At 41.5% G+C, this 14,673-nt stretch overlaps 1 protein-coding gene across 6 annotated transcripts in view; it reads right to left on the bottom strand.

Annotated features, from left to right (window-relative positions):
• The window catches only part of LOC115584866 (forkhead box protein J3-like), a 75,157-nt gene that overhangs the window by 5,841 nt on the left and 54,643 nt on the right, over positions 1 to 14,673 (bottom strand). For all 6 annotated transcript variants that reach the window (XM_030422724.1, XM_030422730.1, XM_030422725.1 and 3 more), the window contains exons 7-10: positions 12,822 to 12,980; positions 7,023 to 7,239; positions 3,132 to 3,410; positions 976 to 1,077 (exon numbers count right to left, since the gene is read on the bottom strand). In XM_030422724.1, coding sequence (XP_030278584.1) covers positions 976 to 1,077; positions 3,132 to 3,410; positions 7,023 to 7,239; positions 12,822 to 12,980 — 757 coding nt within the window. The remainder of the gene's footprint in view (positions 1 to 975; positions 1,078 to 3,131; positions 3,411 to 7,022; positions 7,240 to 12,821; positions 12,981 to 14,673) is intronic.

Raw genomic sequence — 14,673 nt, 5'->3', positions numbered from 1 at the left:
GTGAGGATGAAACTGTGATTGATTAAAAGGCGAACATGACCACTGTTGTAAGTAGTAATGTTCGTACCGACTTGTATTTGACAGACACACTTTTGCATTGAATCTTATCTTGTATTTACAGATACATCTAACAATTCTTCAGTCTCTCCTGGCTTTAACTGTCTCTATTGTTCCACCCGTTCAGATTTGAGATGCGCTGAAACGAGACCCTGAACCTATCACACCTCCTTTTCTTATTCATTACTTCAAACAAAGACACACCTCAGCTCCTATTCAACAAAATGCTCTGTGATATTCCCCAAAACCTAACCCACGAGGCCTGTGTCTGGCAGCAACAGAGACGCTTTGGAGGCGAGCCAGAGTCGACGGAGAATGGCATTACGGTGGTGTGAGGGAGGTCAAGCGCTGCAGGAGGAGAGAGGCGGCGGTGCCTGTGTGTGTTATAAGACCAGCCGCCGTCGTCCATTGCGTGTGTGGATGTTTGCCGGCTTTGTGCGCTGACCGTGATAAGAGGCTGTTACTGAGCCGGGGCCTAATTGGATTATTCACATCATACAATTGGGAGGGAGGGAGGGAGGGAGGGAGGGAGACAGTTTGTGTGTGCGTGTGAGTGTGTGTGTGTGTTTGCGTGTGTGTGTGTGTGTGTGTAGGGAGAAACAGAGAGTGAAACCTCTCAGATGCAGGATAATGACTTTTATTAGGCCAGCACTATTACAACACTGGATATTATAATATTGTGCCTCCAGGGCGAGTGTGTGTGAAAGCGCGGAGAGGAATCATAATGGTTTAATCAAAGTAACTGATCGGCATCACAAGCATTTTATCAATTCGGGCTGTGCTGAAACGGGCGGCAGTAGACAGCTTTATCAATGTTCATTTGAGAGGCGGTTCACTGTGACGGCACCGGGACTCTTCGTTGTGTGTGTGAGTACAGTGTCTGTATGAGTACAGTGTGTGTGTGTGTGTGTGTGTTACCTTGAAATGGGGAGAGGTCTACGTCAGCCCAGTTGTAGCTGGTGGCAATGCGGCAGCTCTCCTTCAGCCAGTCCAGGTTGGGGTACCAGTCTGATGACATGCCTGGGAGGGAGCGCACACATTCGCACACACGCATGCACGCACACACACACACACACATTTAAAACAAAAGCATAGAGTGAACTAGTAGCTATTTGCACAGTCAGTTAAAATGTAGATTATTCTTTGATTCATCGTTCAGTCTCATGGTCTCTGAATCGTTGGATGTTGATCATAATGGCCATCATAATCTCAAGGTGACATCTTCAAATATTTGTTGAATTTTTTCGAACTAATGATACAAAAACCAAAAGCTGTTCTATTAACAATTATTCAAAAAAGAGAAAAGCAGCAAATTCACACATTTGACCTTTTTTTCTTAATAACTGACTTAAACTATTGATCCAAACACAAAGCAGTTGATGATTTTTCTTCTCTTACCTAACAACAAAATGAATACCAAGGTAACATGATGAGTCTGATCAGTGTGATGCTGTTGAATAACCTAAAACCAGGTGAACTGATACAGACTAATAAGCGGAATTTGTCTCTGCAGCTAACCACAAGGTGGTGTGACTTCACACAAGAAAAATCTCGAGCCACAGCTCTGCTTCTAGAAAAAAAATAGAAAAAGAGAAGGAGATGCTTTCCACCGCCTTCACCACCACAAACTAAACAACAATACATTCTGAGGCTGTGGATCAAAGACAGAGGGATTGCTTTCATTCATCCTCAGCTTGGTTGAGGGGAATACTAACCCAGATAAATAATGTCTGAATAGTCCCTCTTTTGGCCTGAGAGCTGTGTTGCAGAGACACAAAGGAGGAAAAAAAAAAAAACAATGACTGGGAATATGAGCAGGAAAATCCTTGATGAAGCTTTGGAGATGCCGTCTGTATGAGCCCAGCCTCATAACATCAAATGCTCTGGGACCTTACAGAGGAAGACAGTATAATATAAATGCAATGAGTCTGTGCAGACACAAGCCTCTTCTGGTGTTTTGGGGTGAATTGCATTTACACCAATGTGACTTTGGGAGCGAGGAGAGGCAGAATCGTTCTATAGTGCTGTTTGGCATCAAAACATATGGAACCAGAAGCTATACTGTTCACTGTGGGGGCTCCCTTCACAAGAATTAGTTAAAGGAAAGCAGCAGAGCAGGGAAATTGTTAAAGTGTGTATCAAGGCTTCCAAAGTAAAAGCACTGCACATTTTTCATTTATTTTTTCTCATAAATAATGTGAGCTGACTGATAGTTGGAGCACTTCAAATTTTCCGTTCAGGACGGTTGGGGAGATTTAGCAGTTTGAATCAAATTCAGATTCTGGATCAGTTCAGCAACTATGGAATATTCTGTCATTGCTCTGGTGTAGGGCAAAGGGATAAAGCCTTTGAATAATATTGCAATATCTTGAGGCTTTCTGCAATAGATGATATATATCTCCTCTTTACTCTGAAATCTCCTCAAAGGTGATTCATAAATGTAAATATCACAATATTTGAAAAATTGAAGAATGTTTATGTGATTATGGCATCTTTCAAATAACTCTGATGAGCTTTTTTTAGTAGAAAAAGTAGATGGTCCAAGTGAGAACTAAAAAAACCCAATTTGGAACATTTGTATCAACTAGTTAGAGCAAAAAATCTGGCAATGCAAAGTGTAGTTTTGTCAGAGGATGGTGGTGTAGGCTAAGAAGAATTGAAGTTTGCGAACCAAGAGATAAAACATGTTCTTAGTAAAGAAAAGGCGAAACAAGAACAGTGGCTTTTAATTTACGAGGGAATGTAGAAATTAATCTGGGAATGAGAATCTTCTGGGAACATCTGGGAAAATGTCGACAGCGGACACAGCTTCTTCTTTTTCTACTTCATTTAGAGCGGAAACAGCTGATCAGCCGTGTTAAATGATTGATACGTCAGAACGTGAAGAGAAAAGGTGTTTCCATGTCCTATTAAGCACCCAATTTTTTTTTTTTTTGTAGGTTTTTTTTGTAAATTTGGTCAGTTATTAAAAAAATTATGCTGTCTCCATCAACCTTCTGTAATGCGATCTGCCACAGTATATTGTTTAATATTGTGTTCTGCCAGTAGGTGTCACTAAAGCCAGTAAATCTCACCTGTTGTGGGGCAGGTCTGTCCAGTGTGACTCTGGTGGGAGAGAGACGGGTGCTGCTGGGAATGAGCAGGGTGCTGTTGGTGCTGGCCATGCTGACCATGCGCCTGGTGCTGGCTGTGGGTGGAGTGAGGGGAGAGGTGCTGCTGAGGGTGGTGGGGGTGGTGAGACGCCTGGCCGTGATTGTGTTGGTGGTGTCCGCTGTTTCCTGCACCGGGAGAGTGCTGGTAGGAACAGGCGGTCCGGGCCTGCTGGCTGGAATCACCGGACATACCCATCAAACCTGACGGAGTGAGAAATACAATTATCATGGCTGAGGATGAGAGAAGAATAAAAATGTAAAAAGATCTAACAAGGGGAAATTTTTCCTCTGTATTTACACCTACTCATGTCTATAGTGTATGGACACACTCACTCTCAAAAGTTTACATTTTAATTATTTAATCGGCTAAATAAAACAATGAAAACCAGTTTTTAAGGAGCGGTGAGACAGATTTATTTTATTTCTTATGTTTCAGCTCCTTGTGCTTGTAAATCCCTGTGCACCAAAATCATGACGGCTTATTCCTCAGGCCTGTTGCCATCAACCCAGCCTGCCAGTTAATATTTTGAGCACTGAAAAGACAGTTGGACAGAGAACGGTTTTATTATTATTATTAGTCTGATTTTGAGTGAAAAGCTGTAACTTTCTCAAATGACAAAAAAAAGTTAAATGAACACAGCTCGGAATAAAGAAAACACTGAAGATGGTCTGTCCGTGATCTCATAGGAAGCACAGGGAAACTAAGAGGGCAAATAAATGATGTAGGAATAACGCAGCCTCACGGTGTTAAAGCTTTTACCTCAGGCAGAAAAGAATTATGTCTGTGTCATAACTGTATTAAACACAAAACTAACTAATGATGGGGCAAACAGTACACTAAATATGAGTTTCAGGTTTGGTTTAAATTTTAGTTAAATTACCTTACCGACTGTTTCAAAAAATAAGTAGCCCTAAACAATGTAATGATTTCAGGCCAGTGGCCCCTCTGTCGCTAGTTATGCAAATCTCTTTCTCTGACACACACACACACACACACCCACACACACACACACACACACACACACACACACACACACACACACACACACACACACACACACACACCATCGCCCTTATCAATGTGGCTTGTGGATTTTAGGTTTTCTGACGCACAGACAGCAAACATTTCGTGTCTGGGTTGTTTTTTTGAATGTACTATTTCACCTCACGAGTGTTTTATCTCCTTTACTTTTCATCATGGATACCGACAGCTGCAGAACCTGTCAAATAGGCAGCCGCCTTGTAAAATTTTCAGACAGAGACGCATTGTTGTCTTTTTCCTTCATGTACAATGTTGGACCGCAATTCTGCTCTTCTCCTGTGCCGAAAGCAGAAGGTCTGTAAGTTTAAAAATGTAAACGATTCTTACAAGAGCTTTGTTAAGTGTTCAACAATCTATGAAGGTTGGGGGTGACCTTCCTCAGAAACTAAATTCCTTCTTGTAAGTACATTTATTCTTAAGTTGAGACTCTTTTGACCTTTTCCTTTATCTGATGTGTCGTTGCTTATCGCTCAAAGACAGATACTAGCTGAATAGTTATTGTTGTTATCTCTTCAAAGATCAGTGGAGAGAAACAGAGGTACTTGAGTTCTTTTTGTGACCAACAAATCAGAAGTAAATCGATGAGCATACCGAGTCTATCTGCAACACATCCTCGTGGGTGAGTTTTCACTCCTGCCATTGGGGAGTCGTTACGCTTTGGATGCTTGTTAAAGTATCTCTCATTCCAATTCGTTTATTCCCACTGCAACATGCCTGATCAAGGCTTTCTGAAAAATGCTCTATGGATATTGTTTATCTATTTATTTATTTATTTAGGATTTGATGGAAGACTTTGCACAATTTTTAACTGTCTTCATTGAGCTGTCTGTCCTCATTTATTGTTTGAGAGCTGTCACGCCTTACAGGGACAGATAAAGCTGAATTGAATGGCACATGCCCCTTGCCAGTCAAATGTATTTTAATTTGACAAAAGAGAAAGTAGATTATGGTTGAAGACATAATATGTAACCGTTCCTGGATCTTAGTATTGTATTTACACTCCACTAAATCCTAAATGTTCCAATCCAGAAAAATTCACATTTTTTTCATGCTGCATATCATTTGGTCACCTGCCGCTTATGTAGAAACATCAGCTAATATGTCAGAGCATGGTGGCCAATCAAATAGACACCGCAAGTAGGAAAATGGCTAATGCAGAAACATTTCAAAGTCAAAAACAACAGTCAGTCATCACAGCAGAAGTACTCCAGGCCAACATGGAGAGCGAGCTCCACCAACTGCAATAACTCTATTTGCAGAGTGTTTCAGTACTTTTATTGCTGAACACTTGTTGTGTTTTCACATTTAACTGCAGCTCACTGTTCAATGCTCGATGTTCTTCTGAAAAAATGTGCTCGAGTTTTGTCTGTTGCGTTTGCACTTGTTGGCCACGAAGGAGAAAGCGAAGGAGGTGGTTGTTGAAGTTGACTGCAAGCACGACAGTTATAAATCTTTGATAGATTAGCTTGTCTAAACATTTCTGCCTGACATTTTCTTCTCCAAAGGTGGTTGGTTCACAAAGAAGACAACTACTTCCCTGATCGTAATCTACTTCACACCATCATCAAACTCTGTCTATTGTTTTCAATATTTTGAGACCCCTCGCAGAAGAAATTACCCACTGAGTGTTTAAAGTCGCACTTTAAAATTAGTTTTCATGCCCGACTTTGCATGTTGCTGCAACTGATGATTGCAAACCCTCATTTATCTCTCTACGGCTCATTTTGTCTGTTCTGTTTGACCCGTAATTCGTTACGATGAAGAACTTTCAGAAAAATAAATGCTCTACCACCTGACTCAGTTACAGTTTACTGTGTGGTCTTGGACTCGCTGCGGTTTTTTCCAAGGGAGACGATGAGCTCCGCTGTCTGGGTGACTCACTGTGACTCAGACTCTGAAATACAATGACTGCTGACACTGTTTCCTGCTAAGCCTCACACTTAATGGGCCCTTTCAAGGATCCGCTAAATCCATTTTCTTCTTCATTTTCTTTCTAGGTCTCTGTGTCAAATCTTTTTTTTTTTTCCTTTACCCAACTAGTATTCTCATTGTCTTATCTCTTCTACGTGTGTGCACCCCCTGACCGCAAATTGAAGGGGACCTTGTCAGAGGGTGAATCCAGGCAGGCAGCAGTTGCGGAGCTCAACAGAGCGCATCAATCTCCTCGGCTACAGAATGTATGCGTGTGAATGTGTACGTGGAGAAGAGGGGGTGGAGAGGGAAGGTGATAGGAGGGTGGTGGGATTGGGGGGGGGGGGGGTCCAAGAGGGAGGAGGCCCGTTGACCTGAAAGCTTCAGGAAGCAATTAGCAAGATGCTACACAAACTTTAGAACCAATCTAATTAGCTGCTATCAAAGCTGCAGAACCCTTTGCTCTGCTCGACTGCAGATGTGTTTGTGAGCTCTTTTTTTCTCCTTCTGTTGAATTCTTCCTCTTAATTGCCTTTACTCATTTGACTGAGCGAGCCGTAAAATGCAGATATGCGGAACAACAGATTGTTTTGTTTATTAAAATACAATAGAGTAGGAGTAAGTGTGTGGTGGAGGTTAATACTGCAATGCTTTTACTGTTATGAAAGCAATGTTAAATGATTTCCATTTCATTATGAGCTTAAGCTTGACAGTTAATTATGTGCACAAAGCCTGACACGGAGGTTTACATGTTTGTTTTTTTTGCCGCTAACACATGTGTCAATTAAGATGTTTCACAGACACAAGTGAACAGATACACGCTAATCCGTGTACAAAGCGACAGTTGACTCGACACCCACCTTGCTGTGAGAAGGACTGCTCAAAGACGCACTTGTAAAGACTGCGGAAAGAGGCGCTGAGGTCCTCGAAGTCTGAGAAACACAGCTGCTTGTCCCGTGACTCCGGGACAGGCAATCCGTACTGGGGCTGAGGAGGAGGAAGGGGAGGCGGTGGCGGCTGCTGGGCGGGCTGCTGGAGGCTCAGGGACTGAGACGAAGGCTCCGAGTGGCTACTCACCTTCAAGACGGACAGAGAGGAAAAAGAGATCAGATGGACGGGCTGTGAGAGGTACAAAAAGACAAACAGGTGAAATCGATGAAGGTATTGGTTTCAGAGAAACACATCAAAGGCTGAGTTCTGCTGCTGTCAGACTGATAAATAAACGCAGGGTTGCCAAGCAGCAAGATGATGCCGGTGCAGGTTTAACCACAACAAAATGCAACACCGACAATTGAAGCACCACACTGGCAAATAATATACGGTCACGAGCACATTCCTGGTAGATCACTGTTCAGTTATGAAAATCAAGTTGAGATTTTCATCCTTTATTTCAACATAATACCTACTTTAGTTTGTGCGGAGCGACTCTGCTCAAGTGATAATTTCCAACAAATCTCTGCAGGCTTGACAAAGACCCCCTGACAGAGCCTGAGATATATGACATTAAAGAACTCCTGGAAAGATGGCCCTTGCATAACACTGGGCTGGTTATGCAGTAGAGAAACATAGTTATTTCTTAAATTGGTGCTACATGACCAGAGAAAACTGATAAAAAATGGATGTGGTATTCTCTTTTGCTCAAAAGTTAGAAAACCTGCAACAACAAGAATGCACCACACCAGATCAATAAAGTGCTTAGTTTTGGCTCGGCATCCATTTTGAAACAGGAAACATTTTAGGAAAGAGACAGATAATTAACAGGATTGTGGTTTATATTTGATTAGCACTGCTGTGTAATACAGTTTAATTTGAGTTTTTTCAGCACAACTTTTCACAATACAGGATTGATATGATCTTCCTATATTGCAGGTAAACACTATGCTAAAATGTGTCTGTGAAAATATTCTAGGCAAGAAATAGGCTATAGTCATGGGATTGTATGTATAGTTTAGTTTTGACAGTTTGATCAGAGTTTGGTGAGATACTCCTCATCCGACGGGGTTCTGTCTCTCCATCCCACTGTACTCTTTACGTCTGTCAATGCAGGCATACAAAAATGTGGAAGTAGTATTTGTAGAATGTTTGTTTTTCATACAATCTAACAGATTGAATGTTTGTATGTTTGTATTTCATACAAACATTCCTAAAATCTGCCAGATGACACACTTTACATCATTTAAAGTTCCTGTTTCATAACCATAAACATATACTGAAATTTAAACAAAGAGAAACACCGAAATGTTAATGCAGGAGGGGTTCTTGGAGTTGGAAAGTGGTGATTTCAATGTTGTGGGGGTCTAGATAGGAGGGATGGAGGGAGGGAGGGGGGGGAGAGAGAGAGAGAGACACAGAGACTGAGAGAGAGACCAGAGAGAGAGAGGAGAGAGAGAGAGAGACACACAGAGAGAGAGAGAGAGAGAGACATCACAAGAAGAGAGAGAGAGAGAGAGATGAGTAGAGAGATAGAGAGAGAGAGAGAGGAGATGAGAGAGAGAGAGAGAGAGATAGAGAGATAACCCAATAGAGAGATAGAGAGAGACACACAGAGAGAGAGAGAGACACACATAGAGATAGATAGACACACCAGATAGATATAGTATACACACATATAGTATATATATATATATATATATATAGATATATATATATATATATATATATATATATATATTAATATATATATATATATATATATATTAGGACAGAAAGTCTGCATATGGAAGATGTGACCATAACAACTCCTGTACTTCCCTGAAATATATAAAGGCTCAATTACGAAGGCAAACAGCATGAACTTAATTACTGAACAACCCTTAAGTTACTTTTGGTGCCAACACTAACTTAGCATGAAGGACCAGACAATGCAAAAAAACCTCTCCAACTTCTCCATGAGAGAACAACATGGCCAAACTGAGGAGTCTGAGGCCGCTAATACGAGCGTTGCAGTGGGCTGCTACCTGTCAGTCACTGCACGGTGAAGCAAAGTGTTTCTGGTAGCTGAATCTAAATTGAGAGACCTGAATTTCAATTGGGCGAGCTGCATTGTCAAACAGATAAAAAGTCGAATTCAATAATAATCACATTCAGTTTCAAGAAATGCAATTTATTTTCCAATCGTGCCATTCAAAATTCAATTTTCACATTAATACTTCCTACAAATCCTGTTTTTTTAATTCAGTCTTTCAGATGATCATACCAAATTCAATTTTATGCAATTAGAAAGGAAAATTTAGCTGGCACTCAGTCGTTTCATATAAACACACAGAAAACAGAATACTTCCACCATCAACCCAGCAAACACGAGCAATATGCTTCCATCAGTGTGCCTCCGCAAGTATAAGTCTACTTAGCAGGACACATCCCCGTCAGATCCACCTCCACCCATCAATGGCAGCTTTTCCATCAACTTTCTTGGTGTCTTTGAGAGCTCTGCCAGTGATGCCGCCAGTAATCACCGTCAGTTAGGAGGGTATCACCTGTGCCAGGTAATGAGGCAGAACTAACCCTGATCCCACTGGACTAGACCACAGATGAGGTCTGAGGCGATGGAGGAGGAGGAGGAGGAGGAGGGTGGGTGGGTGTAGGTGATGCAGGGAGGAGGAAAACAAAAGATGGCCTCTAGAAATGAGAGGTTAACGAGATGAGATTGCACTGACCTTTGCTAATGCAGGTGGGAGGTGAGTGGGGAAAAGTGATTGATGGTAAAAAGGTGAGCAGCTGTTACAAGGGAGAAATAATGAAGAGATCTGATTTTTTCAGCGCTCCTGTTATTTTAGACCGAGACTGGCCTTTAGAATTGTATTATATTTGGTTTAAAGGGACAGACACAAACCCCTTTGACAAACATTTCAAATGCACTACAAGTCCATCAAAAGGCCCCATGATTACATTAGGCTGAACAGAACTTTAATGACCATGACGGGATAATCAGGCTGTTTCAGCAGCGTGGAGAAACAGAGTGTCCAGATTAAAATAGAGTAAAATGTTACAAAAGCAACAGCGTTTCAAGCACCTTTGTATTTTATCCCCTGGAAGCATGAATACACCTAAATTACAAGAGAAAAAGGTCCATCATCTGGAGAGTATGAAAGGGCGGGCTATATGTTACATCAACAACGCCTTGGGTTTTGGATGTTTCTACAAATGGAGGGTTTTGGCCCTAATGGAGGCACTACAGAAAAGATGATCAGGGCAATAAAACATTAGGACTCTGGGGACCATGAAATACAAAAATTTGTTTTTGACCATGGACCCCAGTTTTGCTCAAAGGGAAATTTTGATATATTTGTAGAAGCAGTTGTTGAGAGGTTCTGATCTGGACCAAAGTGCTCTGCAGATCAACAGAGGTCTTCAGAACCCTTTATTTCAGCCAGTGGGGAGACGAGCAAACCGCATCTATACTGCAATTTAGGCATCTTCAAAGGATTCCAAATGTTCAAAGGTTAATTTAATTGTCTACGTTTTAAGTTGCAAGTTGTAAATTGTAGTCCCTTTATGCTACCAAAAAAAAACTATGGTTGAGTGTTGTCGCTCGGTTCAGGAGTCTCAAAGCCTGAGGAAAGAAGCTGCTTTGTAGCTGATACTTCTGTATCTTTTGCCAGATGACAGCAGAGTGAACAGACTGTGGCTGGAGTGGATGGTGCCTTTTTCTTCTTCTGGAATTTAGCCTTCTCAAGTTTCTTTAAGAAGTATTTTAGATTTTTTTTTTTTACCAGGCTGGTGATGTATGAAGACCATGACAGTTTCCTCAAACCTAAAATGATTCACCTGCTCCACCTCCGCTCCACTGATGTAGACAGGGGTGTGTGTGTCTTTGTTGTCAAGTCCTTCTTTCTAAAATCAACAATCAGCTACTTGGTTTTGCTGACATTGATCAGCAGATTGTTCTCTGTGCACCACTCTGCACAAATGTTCATTTCCTACTGGTATGAACTCTCATGGTTGTTTGTAATGCGGCCGATGATGTTGGTGTCGTCCACATACTTCACCAGAGAGTTCTCTTCAAGTCTGGTGTGAACAGGAGGGGGCTGAGCACACAGCCCTAGGGGGCTCCGGTGTTGACCATTAACGTAGAAGAGGTGTGACGGCCAATCCGAACTGTCTGGGGTCTGTTTGTGAGGAAGTCCAATATCCAGTTGCAGAGTGTGGATACAGGGATTATATAAACCCAGAAGTCAGATCACTGTTATTATTTTTGTCAAAAGCCTTGTTATGTCAAGGACTCTTGCTCCAGCAACATTTTCTGCATCTGATCGGCCAATAATAAACTGTTTGTTGCCTCCACTAAATATTTGTTCCAAATCTAAATTACTCAGCATGGGACAGTTTAGTTCCTGACAGAAGGGTTGCTCTCCTTCATAAAACTTATTATCATCTCACACACACACACATGCTGGTTGAGACTAATCAATTTAAATAGCTAAGGACCTTGATTTATAAAGGATGAGGAATCGTTTAAACAGCCAGTGTAAAATCTGGCCAAAATGTCTCAGTGTATCTGTGGCCTGCCAAGAGTACTTAACACCGGCCAAGACCAAAGGCACCGCAACAGCAGACGACATGGGCCCGGCCTTGATTTAAATATACCTCACTGTGTGTGTGTGAGAGCCAGTGTGTGGTTAATGGCACAGAGAAAGCACAAGCTACGTGTTTAATTGCGAGCTAACAGAATTAATCTGCTTTTAATTGTGTACAATTTTGCCCCTTTTGTCTTAAATTGTTGAACACTGCAGTTGTGTCATTTATGTGCACCAGAGACGACAAAGGTGAGCTGTTTCATTTTTTGCACTTCTATCAAAGCATCCCAGCATTTCAAAAGGGTTAAGAATTTATTGGAGAGACCCTGAGGGGTTGTGAGGCACTGCAAATGGTATTGATAGTCGGCTGCAAAACAAAAGTTATATTCACAGGCTGAACATTCAACAAATAGCAACAATCAATCTGTACTTTCACTTGCACTTCTAAACCCGTGAAAAGAAGAGTACGAAAAATCTTGATAAAAGGGGGTAATTTGATTTGTTTGTGACGGACTGAAATTGCCCTTTTGACAGCCGGCTGGACTTTACATAAAACAACAGCAATAAAAATCTGGTATTTGGCAACAACTTTTGTAAGTGAGCACACCTGAAATATTAAAAAATGTTTGCAGGCCAAAAAGACATAAGAATGTCGCTGTGGATGCCACCTGCTTAACTCCACTGAAATATACAGTATATAATATATGTGTTTGCTAGGTCTCAACATCAAACAGTTTGAGCAGCGTGCTGTAGATCCAGCGTACATGTCTTCAGCTGGTTAACACCTCCTCAGTCTGCTAAGGGTGCAGCAGACACCTTCTGTACCGACTGAGAGAGTGTGGACCAGTGACTGAATCATCCAGATTATGTCAGAATTGAGTGTGCAGAGAACATTTACCACAAATCACAAACACCACAGTTTGAATACTAGTGGCTTGAAAAACGGTCAGCTTGTGATAAAAAAAAAAAAAGGCAGAAGAGGATTCGGGAGAAAGCTATCCCAGCTGAAGTGACCTCAAACTAGTCTGCACTGTAGCACCATCAGGTCAGCTGTTGTCCTTGTGCAAACAAACACGAGGAAAAAGAGAAAATTCTGCCGCAGAAATCATTAGACCGTCACCCAGAACAAAGAAGAGGTCTTACTGGTGTGTAGCTGTGCACGTTGCCGCCGCTGCTGACGGCCGTGTTCAGGTTGTTAAGGTTGACGGACGCCAAGCTCTGCTCAGAGAGACTGTTGCTCAGGCTGCCGCCCAGACTCCCTGGACTCTCACTGCCTTCTGCCTCAGGGTTGTACAGCGCTACCTACACACACACACACACACACACAGGGTCCATATTAATGTGACAATAAAGGCAATTATACAGGGCCAAAAATTTGAGGCAATGAACCATGTTAACTCCTTCAAAGGCAGTGATTCACCGTTTTATTGTTCCTCGTTGCCCATTTTGCTGCTCTCCCTCATTTTATCCATTTGCCAATTCATATCCAGCCTAAAGTGAACACTGCCCACCTCAAGAAGTTACCCACGCACCATTAACTTATGAGACAGCTCATGAGGAAAAGTGAAAATTAAAGAGCTGGTCCAGCTGCTGCATAAAAGCACAGAACCTAAACTAATTATGAATTTTTCCCCCCTTAAACATTGTGATTTTGATTAAATGTCTTGACCCAGAGACCACTGAGCAACTTCAGACGTGACTTTATTGTCTGAGAGTTTGGCAGCGATGAAGACACTCAGAGGAAGTGCAGCATATATTGTCTTTTGGTGACAGATCACAGAGCTGTTAAAAAGAAAATGCCTCAGGATTATGTTGAATCGTGTTTCTCTTGTTTTGTTTGACTGTCGGTACTTGTGAAGCACAGCGCCAGCATTACCTCCAGGCTACATTTAATTGTATAGACAAATGTGAAATTGTAGCCTTCGGGTGAGACAACAGTAAAAGGCTCTCTGGGGCAGTGCTCTATCCGGTAGAACATCTCGTAGCGGAGAAAGAAAGAAGTTACTGTTTACGGTGTATTTGGTCACATCTGAGTTCAATTCTCCTAACGTGTCAGTGTAGTAACAAAGAAATGATTATGTGGTCTATAAAAAAAATCTATGAATTATTAAAGAAGAATTACCTAGAAGAATTTATTACCTTCAGACAGGTGTTTTTTAAACTTTGCAGAGCTTCAATTGCAAGGAATTTAGGAGCCCAAGTAAAAATCTACACATGATGATGATTATAACAATCTTTCTCAAAGAAAATATTCTCTGCTATCCTAGTTTTCTAGTATCGTGTTATAGGAATGTCTTTCAAAGGCACAGGCATTCTCCAATGGAGATAGATTCAAACTAATGTGTTATTGAGGAGGCTTTGACGCACTGCTGTTCATGCAGGACGCCACCTGTCTGAGCGTGGGTGGACATCATTGACGTTGGCATTAGCATCACCAAGGTCCTTCCTCTCCCTGCTCTGAATCTTTTGTTTTTTCAAAATGTATAGTGATGACTACGGTGAGTCAAGTTTCAGTCTTTTCTGAGGTAAAAGAGAATCAGTGCAAATTGATACAAATCAGGTTAATTACCTGCTTTTGTCACAATTCAGACTAAAACTGTTGCTATAATAATTACTTGATGCTGATATTCTTTGGCTGTTAATGACGCAATCTGTGTAATTTTATGACTTATTTGTCTGTGCATCTAATAGAACTGGACAAAACATTATCATCAGCAACATTGTGCAAATGCCTTAATAGTCCAATTTGTGATGCAACCGACTATTATAACCACTGTTCTAGGTCACAGTCATAACATAGTAGGTGGGTAATTCAGCCCATTGCATTAGAGTGGTTAGTTGGGCAAAAATAGCAACTATTTAGATTATCGTCAGCTTTTAGTCAACAAGATAAATGTACACATCACATATTCAGAAACTGTGAACTTCAAACTTCCCAAAGGTTGTGATGTCACAACTATCCAGTCACCTCACCCACACCAGCACGGCCGTGGCT

This window comes from Sparus aurata, chromosome 7 (assembly GCF_900880675.1).
Source record: "Sparus aurata chromosome 7, fSpaAur1.1, whole genome shotgun sequence".
NCBI lineage: Eukaryota > Metazoa > Chordata > Actinopteri > Spariformes > Sparidae > Sparus > Sparus aurata.
This window is presented reverse-complemented; position numbering and strand designations above follow the sequence as displayed.